This window comes from Calonectris borealis, chromosome 8 (genome assembly GCF_964195595.1).
Source record: "Calonectris borealis chromosome 8, bCalBor7.hap1.2, whole genome shotgun sequence".
Taxonomy (NCBI): Eukaryota; Metazoa; Chordata; class Aves; order Procellariiformes; family Procellariidae; genus Calonectris; species Calonectris borealis.
Genome location: NC_134319.1, coordinates 25,725,353 through 25,743,884, shown reverse-complemented (window position 1 = coordinate 25,743,884; position 18,532 = coordinate 25,725,353). Strand labels below are relative to the sequence as shown.

The 18,532-nt window shown below is 36.9% G+C and overlaps 1 protein-coding gene across 4 annotated transcripts in view; it reads left to right on the top strand.

The window, feature by feature from the left end:
* The window catches only part of NEK7 (NIMA related kinase 7), a 77,642-nt gene that overhangs the window by 34,842 nt on the left and 24,268 nt on the right, over positions 1-18,532 (top strand). For all 4 annotated transcript variants that reach the window (XM_075156548.1, XM_075156549.1, XM_075156547.1 and 1 more), the window contains 2 exons: positions 11,679-11,787; positions 14,090-14,197. In XM_075156548.1, coding sequence (XP_075012649.1) covers positions 11,679-11,787; positions 14,090-14,197 — 217 coding nt within the window. The remainder of the gene's footprint in view (positions 1-11,678; positions 11,788-14,089; positions 14,198-18,532) is intronic.

Here is an 18,532-nt window from a genome sequence, read left to right as displayed (position 1 = left end):
TGCAGATATTCTTAGTTTTTCTGGCAAATAATCTTAGCACACCAAAAAAAAAAAAGCAAACTTTAAACTGAATATGTCATACAGATCTTGAGGAGGTTAATCATGTTTTGGGAACAAGCATGAAAGCTTTCATCTAAAAAGTTGAAAATAGGTTTGCAGCTTTCTCAAGATCGAGGGAAAATAATTTGAATTCTACAATACATCACCTAGGCGCTTCACCCACTCTTCGGAGAACACTTTTTGTGTGGTGTTTGTTTTTTTACTTTAAATTAAACTAAAAAAAAATAAACATACTATAATTAGCTAGGTAAAATAAGATAAATTTTTAAAAAGTCTTATCAGTATGAAGTTCATATTGATATCTCAGGTTTCCATAGTTGGGAATGGTGAATTCTTTGTCCTTAAACATATTTGGTTTTTATAGGACAGTCAAAACACAGTGGTAGTCACTTCTTTCCAAGCAACCGATGCATATCTAAGTTGCTCATTGCAGTAGCTGGAGCTCTGTTTAGACTTGTTGAAAATCTCATTGATTATCATTCTGATGTTCACCAATGGTGGATATTTTGGGCTTCACTGTGTGAAATTGCATCAGGCAATTTCTCCTCTCCACATGGTCTGGGATGCAGACCCTCCCTCCTCTCCCTATACCAAAATATATTGGCAATGAGGTTTTTTGGAACTTACTTGTAGTACTCCGGGGTTGACTAACTTGCCTGTGCTGCATTACGGGACAGCTTGCCTTTTTTAAGGTCTTAAGAGAGTGGAAGCAATTTTGGCTTCCATCATTGGCAGCTTTGCCTCCCCAGAGTGCTGCTCCTGCCTGTGTGAAGCAACCACGACCCCGTTGCAGAATCCATGTGACTGCAGCCTGAGTGTGTTATAGTGTGAGGTGGCTACAGGGTGAGTTGACAGCCTTTGGGGGTTTATAGACATGTTGTAATGGCAGTGGATTTGGAAGGACCACAGGGGCACCAGGGTAGTTATTACAATTTGCCTTATCTTAAGTGTTCAGTGGTATCTGTGAGGCTGGACAGCACTGAATGGAGGGTTATTCACATCATTCTGGACTTGGGTGGTGATCAGGTGCAGGTCAAAAACTTCTGCATGAGTTGCTTTTATGGACTCAGCACGCTGCTGATCTTGCAGTGTGGCAAGAGAGTTGAGGGGGCACGTACTGCTGTAGAAGCTAATTACTCTTTCTGTCTGCAAACTAGCTGCCCTGGATTGCAGGATGGTTAGCAGCCCATGATTAACCATTCTCTCACTGCAGTGAAGCTGGTTATGTTGCTGAGAATGGAAACTTGTCACTTGTTTTTTCAAACTATTTGCTGGTGGATTGCTGTTCTGGGAATGTGCTAGAAATAGAGATGGTTTTTCAGATAGTGGCGTTATCTGATGAGTGTTGATAGCACGTTAGCTATAGTTTGACTTTGTTTAATTGCAAGAGTGATCATTTTCTTTTGCTGTGATAATTGGAAGATTTTTGGGAGTATGAAGTTAGGGAAGCACCTTCCTGTAAGGAAGAGGTACAGTGTCAGAAATTAACAGGTCAGGTGTTTACCCCTTCCCAGGGCATGACCCGGTGTTTTGGAAAACCCTCAGCTATTAACCGACTATATTGTTTGGCTATCTCTTTATCATAAAAAAACATTGATTTACATCTTTAGCAGTTGTAGGAGATAGTTGGCATTTATGTTTGGAAGGCTGGTCGGACGATGATGATGTCTCCAATGTGGTTTGAATGGCAGTGTTGCAGAAGCTATATTCTGCTGTGCACACACGTGTGTAGCAGGACAGTAACTGTTTGCTGTTAGGGTTGCCAAAGATTGAGCTATGCGAGAATGTGTTTTCAGTTTGTCAAAATATAACAATTTCATACTAAAATGTTGCATGCCAGCTGCCCGCTTGAGGGTGTATGTTTCCAAAAAATGTTGTATGTAGTAGATGGCTAAGGAAAAATACATTATTCTGCCGAGATGTCTGTTTGTTTGTTTTTTAATCTATTTATTTATTTTAAAATCTAGCTACCATTGTATCTGAAATACTGTAAACCCCTTGTGCCTTGAAACAGAGACTTAAAATTTGGAAAGGGGATTTTTCTTACAATAATGACTGTGAAAACTCACCTAAACTTAAATTCTTCTAACAAAAGAGTTCATACGTGCTTAACAGAAATTGCTGGAGCATAGCAGCCAAAGTAGAGGATTTCTGTACATATAGAGCTGCGTGAAACTCTTGCATCTCTTAGTGCTGACAGCATTGCATACTACCTGAGTGACTATGAATGCTTCAACCTATAGTATGGGTGACTGAAATGGCTTTGCCAGAAATAGCTTTTTCCAGATGCTTTGGATGGGCTGAAGTTTTCCTATCTCTCAGAGGGTATTTATTCTTTCTAACTGCATAGGGAAGGGAGTAATCTGAGATGAATCTGGAGAAGACAAAAGACTAGGGAGACAGAAGTACGCTGGGACAAGCAGCTAAGTGATCCTTAAGGGAGGAGAGAGGATCTGACTGGGAATAGGGAAGACAAGTGGACTGGGACTAGCTGGTTAGCAGTTTTTGAGAGAAGGTAGACCGGGAAGTTATGACACAAGGCAATAGAGATAGAGGATTATACGAGAATAAGAGAATGAGTGTAAGAGTAATGGTTTGGGAAACTATGAAATGGGAGTCTCAATACTGGACATGAGCACAGTGAGATTAGGGAAGAGCTAGTGTCTTGCCAGAGAATAGGATAGACTGGGCAAGGATCCTAGAGACAGGCAAACTGGCTGCCAGTAGGGAGGGAGCCTGGATGGGATAACTTGGACTGGCTGGGAACAGGATGCGATTGTGTAAATGGAGAAAATGGGATGAAGTGACAGAAATAGGAGAGGAACAGGACTGGGGTGGGGGCAGAGAAGAGGCAGGTTGCGTAGGAATTACAGATCAAATACAGGGGAACACAAAGAAGAACCTGTCCTGTAAAGTACTGCCATGTAGAGTGTGGAATGGGACTCAAGGTTCAGGAGTGTTGCTGTTCTGCTGCTGTCGGCAAATGTAAATGAGGTCCACTGGCAGTACCCATCCATTACTGCTGAAGGATGATACTCTTTTGTGCAAGCTACTTGGCCACCTGCAATACTATCTGTGGCTGTAAAAGTGCCCACTCTGGTAAGCTGTGCATGGTAATATAATAAAGAGCCTACATTTCTGTAGTTATTTTTATGCTTTTTTGAATCTAGGGAATTGCTTATACCTAAGGAAGCAACACTGAATCTGCAAAATCAAGCATGCAAAGGCTAGACGGTCCTACAACTGAGTATCTTTCATTCCAGCAAATTACAGGTTTATTTCTTCTTTGAAGAACCACCACTCTATTCAGTGTTAATGGGGTAGGAATCGTGGTGTTGCAGTACACGCACCACCATTTGTTGCAACTGTGCTGCCGCCTTTGCTGCAGTGATCATTTTCAAGGCAAGGAATTCAAGAAAGACAAAGATTTCATGGTTAATACAATGGAATGCTCTTCCAAAGACCATCCTTTCTTACTGTCTCTGCAACTGTTCCTAAGGAATACTGTATAAACCACTTCAACCACTATTTTTGGTGGGAATTGTAATTGCTTATTCTGTATTTCTGATAATCAAGGTAAGACTCTGGGGTTTGATTTGTAGAAGTATTGAGCATTCACAGCTTTATCTGTTCTGTGAAACTGTGCTTTGAAGATAAACTGTTTCATAAAGCTAAGTACGTTGAAAAGGAGGTACTTAAATTGGTGCCAGAATTAATTAATTTGATCTTAATTCTTTGCCCCCATTCTAATCTGTAAAATGGGGATATTACTACTTCATCATTTCTAAGGCTATTTTTGGAGATAAACTTCACAAAGTTTATTTTATTAATTTGGTATTCCAATGATGCATACCAGGAAGCTGTACCCCTCCCTGAAACTTCCATTTAATAATAGATTTTGAATAGTGCACAATAAATAAAGCCTAGAGACATTTTCAAACTGCTCATTAGCTGAGTGTCATGAATGAATGAGAAAAGGGTCTTTTGACAGGAAGAAAGAAAACAGAACTGAAAACTGCATGATACACACACACACACACACACTCTCTCTCTCTCTCTCTCAAGGGGGAGAAATTATGGTGGCTTTAATTCTGAGATTTTTTTATACGCGTATTTACAACCAAATACTGATTGTGGAAAAAGTACTTATAAAGTAGTCTTTTATGCATGTTTGTGTATTTTCTTTTCATGATACTGATTTATCATGATCTATAAATGCAAATTTTAAAACGTGGAATCTGGTTCTTTTGGTTTTCAGCAGTATCTCTTGTGCTTTTTTCTTTTTTTTTTTTCCCCCATGACTGCTAGATTTAATTTAAAGAACAAAAAAACCCCACTACCCCCCCGCCCCCAATGCCAAACCTGCTGACTCGCAGCCTTTTTGTTTAGCATATGATTATGTTTTATAATATAGAACAGTTTGGCACCTTGCTGAAGCTACGTAATTGATAAATGTTAAAAGCTTCGAAGTATTTTTTCCTCAATGTTTTTTTTCACATTCTGTATCACCTTTAGTCTTAGCTTTTTTGTGTATTCATTTTTGAAAAGACTTAAAGATAGAGTCTAGCTTGAAGAAACATATAAAATGTTAGGATACTGTATGTGCTAATTACAGATCAAAGCTAAATTATTTTTATGTGCCTTTTCCTAAAGGAGAAACCTGGGGCTTTGAACCAGTCAGGCTAATTTTTGCCACTAACCTTTTTTAAAGCTACTAAAAATCTTTTTCTTAAACATTTTTTCCCTCTGTAATTAAAAAATAGTGCATCCTTATTCAACTTTGTATATATCAACTTTGTATATATATGCTAGCTATGTAGAAGGTAAAAATGGGGGACCGGGTGTTCTCAGGGGACACAGACACTCTGGATGGAGCCGTGAAGTCCTAAAAGAAAAAGCAAAGGCATAGAGCCCTGCCAAGGTAGGAGGGCTAGTTCTGGTATGCTTTTGCTCCCTGTACTTGTGTGTTACTGGGGTGTCTGACAGGTGCTTGACTGTCACCTTTGCTCTCAACCGCAGGTAACCAGAACAAGAGCAGTGGCAGCAATTTACCATGTGCAAGTTACGTATATGTGCTGGTGGAAGGAAAGCTGACTGTTCCTGGAGTTTATAACCAGTGGAGTAACTGGGCTGGGTAATTGCCAGGGAACCTTGTTAGTTTTTCTGTGAATTGGCCATTGTCTGTGTCTGCCACTGGAACAATAAGAGTAAGCGGGCAGATTTTCTGCTAAAATAATTAGACTATCAACACTGTTTTGTCTTGTGGACAGTCATCACACCTGAAGCTATTGTGCAAGCGACTGGCTGTACTCGCAGGGAGAGTAATGGTGTCAGTCAGCTATGAAAAGTTAACTTGATGTTAGGCTTTAACTATTACACAGGCTGTTCAGATAGCTCTAACTGGGGCAGAAATGCATGGTGTATTTCTCCTTTGCCCACTGATGCTAGAATTGTCTGGCTCCATGAACCTTTAAAGAGTAGGGCAAATTGAAAGATTTTATTAAATAATAATTCTGGGTGCTTGTCTTGTTTGAAATGCCCTGCAAACAATACTTGGAGATTATTTTTAGTTTTTCACACAGTTGTCTTTGAAAAATTTGTGATGTCAGTTTGTGCTGTATGAATAATTTGTTGAGAATGAAGAGAGAAGATTTCGAATTTGTCTGCCTTATTTGTAGTAAAAAGAAAAAAAAAGTTAAAATGGTAGCCTCTGTATTTACTGTGTCATGCTATTGCTTTTTATTAGGAAGTAGAGTTAATGATTCAAGCATGAGTTTCACCTCTTCATGCTGTACCAGTTTTCACAAGGGGATTTACTGGAGAGAGATGCATGTAAACAAATACTGTTGAATTTAAACATGTGGCTGTGTGTTTTAAGAAACCCCACTCAGCGGTTACAGCAGAGACAATGAAAATAATGCAGTACTGGAAATTTTATTTTAGTGGCTCTGCAAGTAGATCTGATTTCAGTAGGTGATCTTTATCTCTGAACACTGTATATTCTTGCTTTTTTGCACGAGCAAAAACTTTAGGTGGAACAGAATGACTGTAAGTGGACTAGTCAATAAGGAAAAATGAAATGAATCCTTGCAAAGGCAGTTAGATAAAAAAAATACATATATATATATAAAAAAGTGACTTTGTTCAGAGCTTTCTAAGGGATATGAGTTTAATCAGGAGTCTTTTTAACAGTGATTAATAGATTATTAGCATGAAAGAATATATACTAAAAATGGAAAATACGACAGTTTTGACCGTTTTGACTTGTGTTTTTCTTACAAGGCTTTCTGTTTCTTGTAAGTAGATGTCTATTTTGATTGTGTGTGAAAGAAGGTTGTGCTTGAGAAGATGTTTCTATCTCAATTCTGTGGTCTGTGTGTGGTGGGTTATTTATTTATTTATTTATCTGTAAGAAAGACCATAGTTTCATTCTAGTAATTTGGCCTTCTGATGCTAGTAGGTACTTCTATAAGTACAATTATTTTGTCTATTAGTTTTTGTACTGTGTCTTAGTCTTTTGTTGCTATTGATGGAATAAAGTTACTTGTTGTATACCGAGATCACTAATAGAGGAAGACTTTTTTTTAAAATGCATTTTTTTTGTGGATTCTGGAAGGGAAAAAATGTATGGCATCTTCAGTAACTGGAGATGTAAACAACTGTAAAGAAAAGTTGGAAAAAGAACCAGATAAATATTTTTATTTGTTTATTATTATTCTCATTAGTCACTTTATTGGCCAAGTACTTGTTACATTCTGTGTGTTCCGTTGGTAGATGCCAAATAGTTTGGGGTTTTTTTTGTATTTGTTCTATTTTACAACTAAGAGACAGCTGCTTCTCTTGAAACGTAGGCAAATTTGATCACCTTGTGATCAAATTGGATGAATGAATCAAGATGTGGTGGAAGTTCTGTTTTTGTTCTGCATAGAAAGCAAGGAAGAACGGCAGAAAACTTACCACAGTCTGAAGAGATGGGCAGCTGAATTCATGAATGAACAGAGCCAGACAAAACTCCTGGGACACTGCTTTCCTACTAGAACTATATACCCTTTTAAATAGAAAGTAAGACTTATGTAGAAACTTCATTTCTATATACACGAGTCTCTGATCTTTACTCCGAAATGTAGAGATTTTGAGTCCATCTTCACTGGTCTATCTTTTGACCCTGCACACCCTTGCCAGTTCTGGTTTGTTTTTCTTGTATTCAGAGAGTGAGAACTCTTGATCGCTCTTCCATAATTTCCTATTACAGCTGCCTGACCTCCTTTTTCCTCTCTCTGTTCTTTCTGCTAGTCCATATTAAAAAAGACTCCCAAAGAAACTCAGGCAGAAGTGGCCAAGAACTTCATTATGTGCTACTTGGAAGTTCCTTGTAAAAATCCTTTCTGCATCACTTGATGAAGTTCAGATTTTTTCCCACAATTATCCGGTTGTTGAATCACTGTGTTCTGATAAGTCTATGCAATAAAATATTAAAAAAAAACAAAACAAACTTTTATATTTTTGTAAGCCAGAATTGAAGTCATGAGAACAGACAGATGCAATCAAGATCCTCATCAAAATGTGAAAGAAAGGAAAAGAAATCTATTTAAAGCAAGGAAATGATCATTCTCATTTTACTTTTCCCCCCATATCCTCTCTTTCCGAAGGCAGCTCTAGCCTAGAGCATGTAGAGTGAAAAATCCAGGTATATGTTCTTGTGGGCTCGTTTGACAGTTTCACAGGCTTCTTTTTTTTAAATGACTGTACAAAATTTAGATGATCAGTTTATCATCTTTCTGCAAGAGATGTTCATAAACCTCTTGCTTTCTATAGTCCAGTTTGCTTCTTAAACACTCATTGGGTTTTTTTAAATCTTTTTTTATTTATTCCTATTTTTTTTCCTGTTCAGTGAGGCCTAAACCAGGCTAAATCACACCTTAAAATTCTCTGAGACACTAACATCAGAACTGAATGCTAAATCTTTTCCAAGCATGGTTACTGAGACGTAGGCAGTCATATCTGAAATCTCCAATTGTATTGAAATCATCTGTGCTCACTGTTCTTTACTCATCTGCAGTTTCTTATAAAAGCCAAACATAGTCCTGCGTATTTCTCTGTATTCTCTGAACTGTGCTTGTTAAGCCTAGGTAAGACCATTTGCTAATTGCTGTCACTCTTGCTTTCGGAATTTGACCTTTAAAGCATCATCTTTAGAAACTCGGTATAATATAATTCCATGCTTTTATATTGACTTTAAACTTTTTTCCCTGTCTGTCTTAATTTTTTTTTTAATGCCTCCAAGAAACTGAATGGCATATGCTGTTTAGGTGCAGGGCAGCTATATTTAACTTTACTAGGATGGAAACATTTGGAGAATATTTAATTTTTCTTTTAGCAATTCTTTAGAGAAAACCAGGAGAGTTCCATTTTCCCATAACGAAACTGCTCAGTCATTCTGTAAAAAGGGACGAAAAGACGAACTGGTGATACAAGCTGCCTACCTTAAAGCTCTTATGACCACAGAAATTTCCGGTTGCATTAAATGACTGTATTGCAGTTTCATCTGTACTGACATTGTGAAAACTCTTCAAAGAAGTTTTTTGTGATTCCATTCTCAAAGACAGAGATGGAAATTTCATGGGATATGGCTTTTGAAACAAATCTTGCTGGGAGATAGTTTGCTGCTTGAGCATGCCTGGTATTCTCTGTTTACCTGATAAAACATTAGCTTGCAATACTGCCCAAATTTTTACTGCGCATGTACCAGCAGTTCCCTTTTTGCCCGGTTTCAACTATCTTGAGACTCATCTTTGACCTCAAACAGGAATATGTGGGTTTTTTTAATGTCATATCCTAGAAGGTCAGTGGTCTGAGGGACGTCAGGACTGTCCTTTGAGCCTCAGGCAGGTGGAAGAAGCAGAATAGTAAAGTGTTGAAGATGAGAGTACTTTAGAAAGCTGTACGTCAGGCTATATTCCTTTGAGGTCAAATTTGGGCAGGTAATAGCAACTTGTATGCAATGGGAGATAACTGTATTAAGTGAACTTGATTATGTAGACCTTAGGATGCTTGAAACATTACAGCACTAGGCAGTGAATTAGTTTCAGTGTTAACTGTGCTGCTGCTCCGCTTTGCTACAGTAGAGGTTAAAAAATATTCTTTTGGCATCATGTCTTCTGCGTTTTGGCTTCCCCGTAGGAAGGGGACAAACCCCGCAACCATTAGAACTGTATTTTGCATTGTGGACTATTTTGAAATGGAGGAGAGAGAAAAGGATCCTACTCTGAATACAGTTAATATGTGTTATATGAATTTAATTATGCTGTTTGGTATAAAATAGGTTTAACCATGTTTTCCATCAACTTACATTTCTTGTTAGAAGGTAAGGTTCTAAACAGGAATGGGATTCCTTTTCCTTATTGACTTTTCTCAGAATTAACACTGCCTGCTGGCCTGTTCCCTAAAAACATACAACTTGTTTAAATAGCTAGTTTTGCAAAATCAATCTTTTTTTGATAGTGGAAGCTTTTCATCACTATTTTGGCTATTGGTGGACAACAGCCCAAGAAAAGATTGAGAATACGTATTTTGATGGAAGATAGTGTGATTAATTACTACAGAAAATAATGTTCAGTGAGCTTATTTTAAAGAGATTGGATTATTTTTAAACCTATACAAGCAAAAATGGAGCCTATTTCTTTGTTTAGTTTAAACACTGTTAGCAAATCTAGCAGCTCTTTTTTGCATCCTCTTTAGATGCATAAATTCTACAAGGTTAATAATATTATTGATGCTTTCAGGAAGAGAAGTTGTTATTATAATCCAAAATTATTAATGTTTTCAGTAGAATGAGACTACGTCTTAAAAACTGTTGTTACATTGCATGCTTGCACTGTAAGAATAGTACACTACAAAATTGGCTTCAATCAGCTACAGTGTTATAGATGGCAAATGAATAAAATGTTAAAAGAATACTTGTACATAAATACTTTGAAAGTACACTGACGTACTTTAAGTACACGGAAATGGAGATCTGTAATGGAAAATCTTCCCATTTCAGACATTTTGTGAATGGTGTTTCATCACTGCTTGTGCTTAGATTTGAGTTAAAAAAATAATAATTCAGAATGTTTAAATAAGCTACCTAGTTATAATTATGATAATTTCAGAATGCATTTTAAATAAAGGAACTATGCTTTCATGTGCATGTACTTACATGTATTGTGCATTTGCTTTTAAATGGAAAGAAACCTGGTCTCCATCTTCCTGTTGACATCAAACAATCCTCTGATATGCAAATCCAGCTATGGGGAGAACAGATACACAGGGTTTATTTGGATTCAGTCCAAGACTGCGAGAAAATTATATTTAAAGAAGTAATTTATATGCTTTGCCTCATTTAAATGAAAATGCATTTTGAAGTAGTACCTATAACTAAAAACATTTTGGTGAAATGTTATGATCCTTTGTATGACTGGTGCATTTTGCTATAGCTAGTTTAAAAACATCTTTCTCATACTCCTGCATGTCTCTGTAATGTTTAGATGCAGCTGTCAGCTTCTCCGTGGCACATTTTAACATAGTATATGAAAATATCTTTATTTTTTCAGGGTAGTAAATGTTTGTTATATGAACTTTCTTAGGGTGTGCATGAGTGTGAAGTGTTATTAAAATACATCTAAGTACTTTGCTTTCCATCTAAAATTTTGCTAGTATTCATGTTGTTCATGTATTTTCTTCCTGTGTTTAACTTTAAAATCTGTCAAAATACAGATTCTTTAAAAAGAGAGACTAAGCAAGCAACAATTTTTCTGTCTTCTTACCTTTGGCTGCAAAATTTATAATGATCAAACTTGCATGTTTTAGCATTGGCTGAATTCCAGGTTTTCAGTATGTATTTTTGGAGGACTGTGTTATTCCAGTCCTTGAATATAATATTTGAAGGAGATGTGTGTAGCAGAGCATAATTATGTTTCATGTAAGCTTTAACAGGCCATTGAACTGTTACCAGTGATTGGTAATGGTTGTTTATACAAGATGGAAAATATTTGACAGGAGTTAGATCACTGTGAAATTTTCAGAAACCACAGTTCCTTTAGTCTGCTTTTATGTATTGCAGAAGTTTCTAAGACTAATCTGATCGACTCTTCTTACATGATCTTTGTTTGTGATTGTCACTACTATTTTTTTTCCTCTATTTAGAATATGAGGATATGGAAATCAATGTTAGTGTAAGGAAGTATTTCGTTTGGGAAGCTCTGTGGCACATACCATTATATCTGACCTTTATTTGTTCTGTGGCCACTTACTCTATGCTAGTCTATTCTGAGCACATTAAACATGCACTGAGGATTGCCAAATACTATGTAAATCCTTTTTTGGGGTAGCAGTTTTATTTCGTTAATGTCATTTGTGGCTTTATGTGTTGACTGACTTAAACACATACATTGATGATACATATATTAATATTTAAGGAAAAAGCTTTCTGTGTCAAGAAATTTTGTTAGACCTTTCTCATTAGGTTGTAAGCCTCTTGTATTTGGTTTTTAAATAAAGGATTTTCTATCTTTTGTTTTTCAGTCATTTTATGCAAGTTTTATATGTTAATATTCAGTGTCCATCCTCTTTTCTTTAAGCATTTTAAGAAACAGAAGAGGTTGATTCCTGAAAGAACAGTTTGGAAGTACTTTGTTCAGCTTTGCAGTGCCTTGGAACATATGCATTCTCGTCGTGTTATGCATAGAGGTAATATAGGATCAAAGATGATTTGTCTTTACTAAATCTTTTACTATGTGAGAATTTAGCTGGTTCAATGCAAATGACACCAAATAATGTCCTAATGGCATAAATTTTGACAGCTGACACAATGTATGTTTCTGTAATGTTTTAGAAGTAACAGAAAAGCGTGACAGAAGTTCGTGGTTGTACATTTGTTGCTGTAGGCATTTGTTTGCAGCAATGGCTTATGATACCAAGTTTTCAAAGTAGGTGATAGTTCTGTAAGTGATGGAGCCCCTGCCACTGCTGCCTCTTTGCTTGCTCAATTCATTTTGCTGGCTCTTATTTTCTGTCCTGTTCTTATTCTTCTATATTTGCCCATTGTCTCTCCCAAGTATTGTTACCTGCATTCTTGCACAGCAATCCATCCATTCTTTTCACCTCTTGCACCTTTTTTCCTTACAAAAGTATTTGCCTCCTGCCATGCCTTCTGGTGATGTATAGGCCCTTCTCCCATTCCCTTATCTACTGGATTATGTGCAGCCATGAGCATTTTCTCCCCTTCTCTGCTCCTCTCCACTATTTCCAATCTCTGTGTCAAGTACTGTGTCCCAACAGCCCTTGTAGTTGCCAGCTATCCCTGTCAGGTACTAAACCTCTTTTACCCATTTTAAACCTCTGTACTGCTGTCTCCTCCATATGCTGTCTTAATTTTACCTTGTAACTCTGAGTCAAAGAAAACAGATCGTAGTATAGCTGCTTCTCAGATGTACAATTTTTTTTTGCCTTGGAAATCCCCCTGGCTATGAGTTGCAAGTTGTATATGGGCTGTCTCTCTGGGTTCAGGTGAAATTACATGTCTTAAGTTGGTGGCTTCATTCTGCTGGGATGCAAATAGCTCTCTGAAAGCAAAAGTCCCTCGATCTCTGCTGAGCTTTGTCGTTAGCAGCTAGAGATGTTGCACCCTTCAGCAGATCAACTTAGATGCCCTTGCCCCTGCAAATGGCTTTCCCTTGTAATTCTCCTTTTTTTTTTTTCCCTTTACGCATTTGTACAGGTATCTGTAAGTGCAAATTACACAAAGAGGAGAACATAAAATTACAGATTCTTTCCATAGGGTATAGGTATCTTCCTTTAATACTTTTATGACTAAACTAGTTTATTTTAGTATATTTTAGCTCAAAACTAAAATGAGTTTAAATTCCTTAAACTGAAGTACTACCTTCAAAGCTTCTGGCAAACCTATGGCAAATCTAACAGTTCCATGGTTACACACCAAAACCAATGACAATTAAAGCTATTTTTAAGTTGAGCTGATATCTGTGTTGGATTGTTATACAAAGAGTGATCCAAACTCCTGAAAACTAGGTCAGATAGCAGCATAACATAATTGCTTCTGTCTTCCTTTCTAAAGCTTATAAGGTTTTGTAACTTTTTATTGGAAACCTGAAATGCTGGTTTGAAGCATTCCTTTTACTGTGCCCATACCTTATGCAAACTGTAGTCCCCTCTTTGTCAAAGTTAAGTGATTTTCTTTAAGTTTAGAGCCACAGTGCATTGCTCTTGAGCTGAGTAAGAGCTAAGTACACTTGCCAAACAAATATCAGGTCAGCTTATTTAGAAGACTAACAGGATAGGTACCTTGTTAAAAATCATAAAATAAAAATCTTTGCTGTTGTCTCTAAAGGATTGGTTTAAAACTTAAACTCAATATTACTTGTGAAAAATAACTGTCTGGGGTATACATCATTATTTTTCTTTGTTTCCACTTGATTAGCCTAATTCCATTGACGAGTTCAAATAACCATTCTCCTGAGTAAAACTTGCTTTGTTTTTTTAATGCCTGCTATTAAAAAGAATCAGCTACCTATTTCAAATAAATAACATCATGCCACTGTGGGTAATCTGATCAGCAAAAGTGATGAAAAATATGTTTTACAGTTCTTGAAAATTTTTGGTCTGTTACTTAAGACATAATGAGAGGTTTTCTAGTTCTAATGGAAGTCTTTATATATAGGTTATATAAAGTAGTAATGAACTCCCTGTATATGCCTCTTCGGGTGTGTGGGGGGTTTGTTTTGGTTTTTGTTGTTGTTTGTTTGTTTCAAAATACTTTTCATGGCTCTTAATTTTTTGCTTGAGCGATGTTTGTAGTATTAAAATAGTTAATTTGAAATTCCAAATCCCAGTCTCGCTCTTTCTGAATAGCATAGTCATTTTTTTTTAATATTAGCAGTAAATAAAATCTTTCAGTCTATTATTAATAGATCAGTAGATTTTCTTGCAACCTCACTGTGACTTTTACATTTCTTAAATTTTTTTTTTTCAGATATAAAGCCAGCTAATGTGTTCATTACAGCTACAGGGGTAGTAAAGCTTGGAGACCTTGGACTTGGTCGATTTTTCAGCTCCAAAACCACAGCTGCACATTCTTTAGGTAAGCTTTCTCTGAGGTACAGGTGTTGGGGGAGGTGGATTTTTTTACATGGTGGAAATACTGTGCCCACTCATGAGGAGGAAGAAAAGGCTTAGGTCCAGCTAAAGCTTTTCTTAAATAATAAAAAAAGAATAGTCAGCACCATGGACAAATACAGAAAAGCTGTAACACTGAGGTGTCCCTTTCAGCAGTACAGCTTGTTCGTTCCTTCCCCCCCCTGCCTTTTTTTGAATAATTTAATGTACATTCCTGGCTCAAAAGAAGTCTTCGCGACAGTAGTGTTTTCTAGAAATGCTAGGAAAAAATAAGATCAATAATACAGATGCAATTTTTAAAATTCATTTGAACTTTAATCAGTGTTAGAATCTAGTAATTCTCTGTGCCTGTATGGGTAGCATTGATGACATGTTGGTTATATGCTTTGAAAGGGCTAACAGAGGAGCTTCCCTGTTTTGATGTGGAGTTTCTCAGTATAAGCTAAGTAAGTCGAGGAGAGGTCAGAATTAGGCTTTATGAACCATAAAGACTTTAAAAACAAAACAAACCAAAAACCCCAAAAAACTAAAACAAACAACAATTCTTTGCTAGCACATAAAAAATAACATTGTATTATCTGTTTCCAAACAAAATTTTTATATAATTTGCATCTTTTGAGTAGCAGGTGGAGACTAGGATGATTAAGAAGCCATTAAAGAAGAAGAATTAGTAAAAATTTGGCAGGTATTTTAAGTTTAAATGTAGGGAACAGGAAAATGACAGAATCCAAGAGGATCTCTCTAAAAGAGAAAAGCCTTGTAAATAGAGTAGCATCTGCTTTAAAGAGAAATGTAAGAATTAGTCTTTATAGTACAGTTATGTAGGTTTTTTAGTTAAGAAAAAAAATCTTTTCCCCCACTGAAGTGGCTGTGTTTAGTGGTTGCTGAATTCAAGCCTGTTCACTAACTGCAAAGGATGTAAAATTAACTTTTAGACCCCTCAAGAGCAGGGTCATTGATGGCAGCATCCAGAATTGTCTCCTGTTCCTTGTAAAGGGTATTGAGCACCTTACTGATACTTGAATATAGATATGTAAAATCAATTCAAATGCTGCTCAGTGAGGATTTTTAACAAATGACGGTGACAATTCTGTAGTTAGGCATTTGGATATTTTTATATGTTTGACAAGAGTGCATGATACGGAAGATAATATCTAAGAAAGCCAAGAATGATTAAGTAATACTTACAATCCCTATCTTAGGGCCATGGGAGGACACACAAAGAATTGTGTTTGCTCAGATGCTGATGTTTTTAATTAGACTATGAAATATCAGACTTCTTGGATTAAAATATGCCATATTTATCCTCACCTCTTAATTTAACTTTATTCAGATAGTCCCTGTGTGGAAAAAGAGAGAGGATGGATGTTCAGCATGTTTGTACCACATTTGAGGTGTGGACGGTACTTTTGTTAACAGCCAAAACCCCCTATATTTTAGAAAGGAAATTTTTGATACGATCCTTACTTCCCTGTCTTCCAGAAAGCCTTTGGTCACTCTTTTGTGCCTTCCTGTTTTTATCATGTTTGGTGCATACTGATACTGGTATAGTCAAAACCATGAGTAACTGCTGAGATCTTAATAGGACTGAGGTGAAACTCACAGATATGTAGTCTTGCATTATTAAAAAAGAGAGAGAAAGAGACAGAGGAGAAGCAGTGAGACCAGACTGGGAACGTGCTGGGTTCCACGTCAAAGTTCAGATATAACCCTAAAGATCTGATGCTAGTTCATGGCACAGTGTATTGTATAAAGTGCTGCTCTTCATGCTGCCGTCGGAGCCCAGTGGCTGACTCTGGCAGCACCGTGGAGATCTTATTTGTTGTAGCTGGGTCCTGCTACTGTCTGCAAATGGAAGAAGGATGTAAAAGAGCAGTGTGAAGAGAGAGCTGCTCCTGGACCGTGTTTGCAGGAACCTGTAAATCCTAATCTGTGGGTAGGAGCACACGAAGAAGGCAAAAGTCAGTTGTGAGGGCGGGAGAGCTAGACTTGTGTTCTGAGGCAGAAGTCAGGAAGTTAAAGAGGAACAAACTGCTTCAACCCTGGGTTATTTTGGCCCATTGTAGGGGAATGGTTGCAAAGGGATGAAGACCGAGCTAGAGTTAAAAACGGTGTAAAACCCCCAAGCGCTTTAAAGCTTGTCTCTTACAGATACAAGAGTCATCCAGAGAGCGGGAGGTAGGGGGATAGAAGATTTGTTTCTAATGTTGGGTGCTTTGTCTTGGTAGAGGAGCTGTTATTTTTTATTTTCTTTTTTCCCCATCTCCTCTTCTACCATTTCCCTCTTAATTATGACCTAATGTCAGAATTCAGCCTAGGAAAAAGGTTTTGTTGAGTTGTTAACTTAAGCTACAGTGGAGACAATGACACTCTGATTTATCGTGTCACTAGCAGAGACCAGTTTTTAAAATGAATTTCTCATGCAGTTTCTGATGCTGGTTTTCCTGAAATTTCTTTCAAAGTTGTATCTCTTTATGATTCCATAAACCTTTGGTGCACAAAACCCAGTGAATTACAAACGTTATGTGTAGCAATTTGTACTTGTTTACAGGCTTTATAAAAATTTCAGTAGCAAACTAGATTCAGGCTTTCAGAGATAAAGAAATGTACTAAAATTTTCATTAGCTACAGCTTCTAACTGCTAATTATGAATAATACTGATTTAATTAGAATTTAATTAGAATACTTGCTGATGGTCCATTTGAAACAAATGAAAATACTGCACTGGACAGGGTTTGTTAATGTTCTTAACTCTTTCTATATAGCCTTATCAAAACAGTAGAATTTTCTATTGTGGCATGTATATACCTTTTTGAAAATAGAAAATCTTTCTTCCAAAAATGCAAAGGAAATGGAGGCATTTGGTATCATTGATTCAATACAAACTTGACAAAATATCTTGCTTTCAGAAGACTTTGTATTAGAAAGGGGAAGATGATCCAAGAAAGGCTTCTTATTGCTTCCCCTATGACTGTGTGTTAGGGGTTTTTTTGTTTTTGCTTTCTCTAATGGCTGAATGCCAGGCCTTATGCTCTTTGAAATGGCAATTCTGAGGCCAGCTCATGGAAATGTGCATTTTTTTTATCTTTGTTAGCCATTCGGTGGATTTAAGGATAGTCTATATTTTAGTATTTCAATTACAAAAAAGAAAAAAAAAAGAAATAAACAAAACCAAAAAACCAAACACTTCAGTTCTCCGGTGTGCTAGAGGGCTGCACAGTATGCTGTCCAGGTGGACACTGCGGCCATGATGTGAATACCTTCTTGCAGGGCAAAGGAACGAATCTGCAATCTTAAAGTGCTTGAAAGCAAAGGATCATCTGCATTGAATTCCAGTGTTTCTTCTGTGGTTTGACAGCTTCTGTCATTTCCATGGTATTCCTGTCCCCAGCACAGAGCTATGTTATGAGGGATTTGACTGTAAACTCATGCAGGTTGTGGGGGATGAAATACCTTGTAAAAATATGTGCGGATACTCTCCTTTCCTCTTACATATGGATCTCTAACCCAGCAGAGGGTGTCAAAGCCAGTGCTGAGGTGGTGGCATACAGCACCATTTTGCTGTGAATAGAATAAGCTCCACTTTCATACTCTCAACCAAACCCTTCTGAGAACCTGCATGCTCAGTGTACAGGAAGGCTAGCAGGGAAATCTGCAGCTGATTCATTGCAGTCATCAAAGAAGCTGTATTAAAAGAGCTCCTATTTTATGTACAAAACCCTGAGATGTCTTACAGTAGTTTGAAAGCTGAAGATAAATTATTGTGCTGTTACAATGCTACATTATAAAATAACCCAAAATATTTATAGATTGATTTCTGCAGTTAGACTATTTGCATAATGTAGGCTAGGTTGCAGAATTACTTTGGATAAGTGCAGTATTTTAGATCCGGTATCTGTGGTTGAAGTGAAGACAAGCCTATGACTTAGAAATCTACATCTGTATTAAAATAAGTTTGAAAAAAAAAAAAAAAAGAGAGAATTTGTTGTGTCAGTGGTTGGTTACCCTCACTGTTCCATAACGGCAGCTTATTTGTGTCTTAGTTTGTCTGTCATCAGCATCAACCATTGATCTTGTAAAGCACTTGCATGTTGTGTTGAACTCTGTATTATGAAATTCCTGTGATCTCATGGACATTAAGTCATTCATAAACGGTATCTTTTGATTACTTAAATAAATTGGGCCTTTTGTGTTTTTTTTTTTTTAACTGAAGTCTTGTTTTGGAATTCTTTGAAAATCAGAAGAGTTACTAAAGTGATTTTAGTCCCCTTTCTGAACTTGGATAGTTAAGTATCCTAAT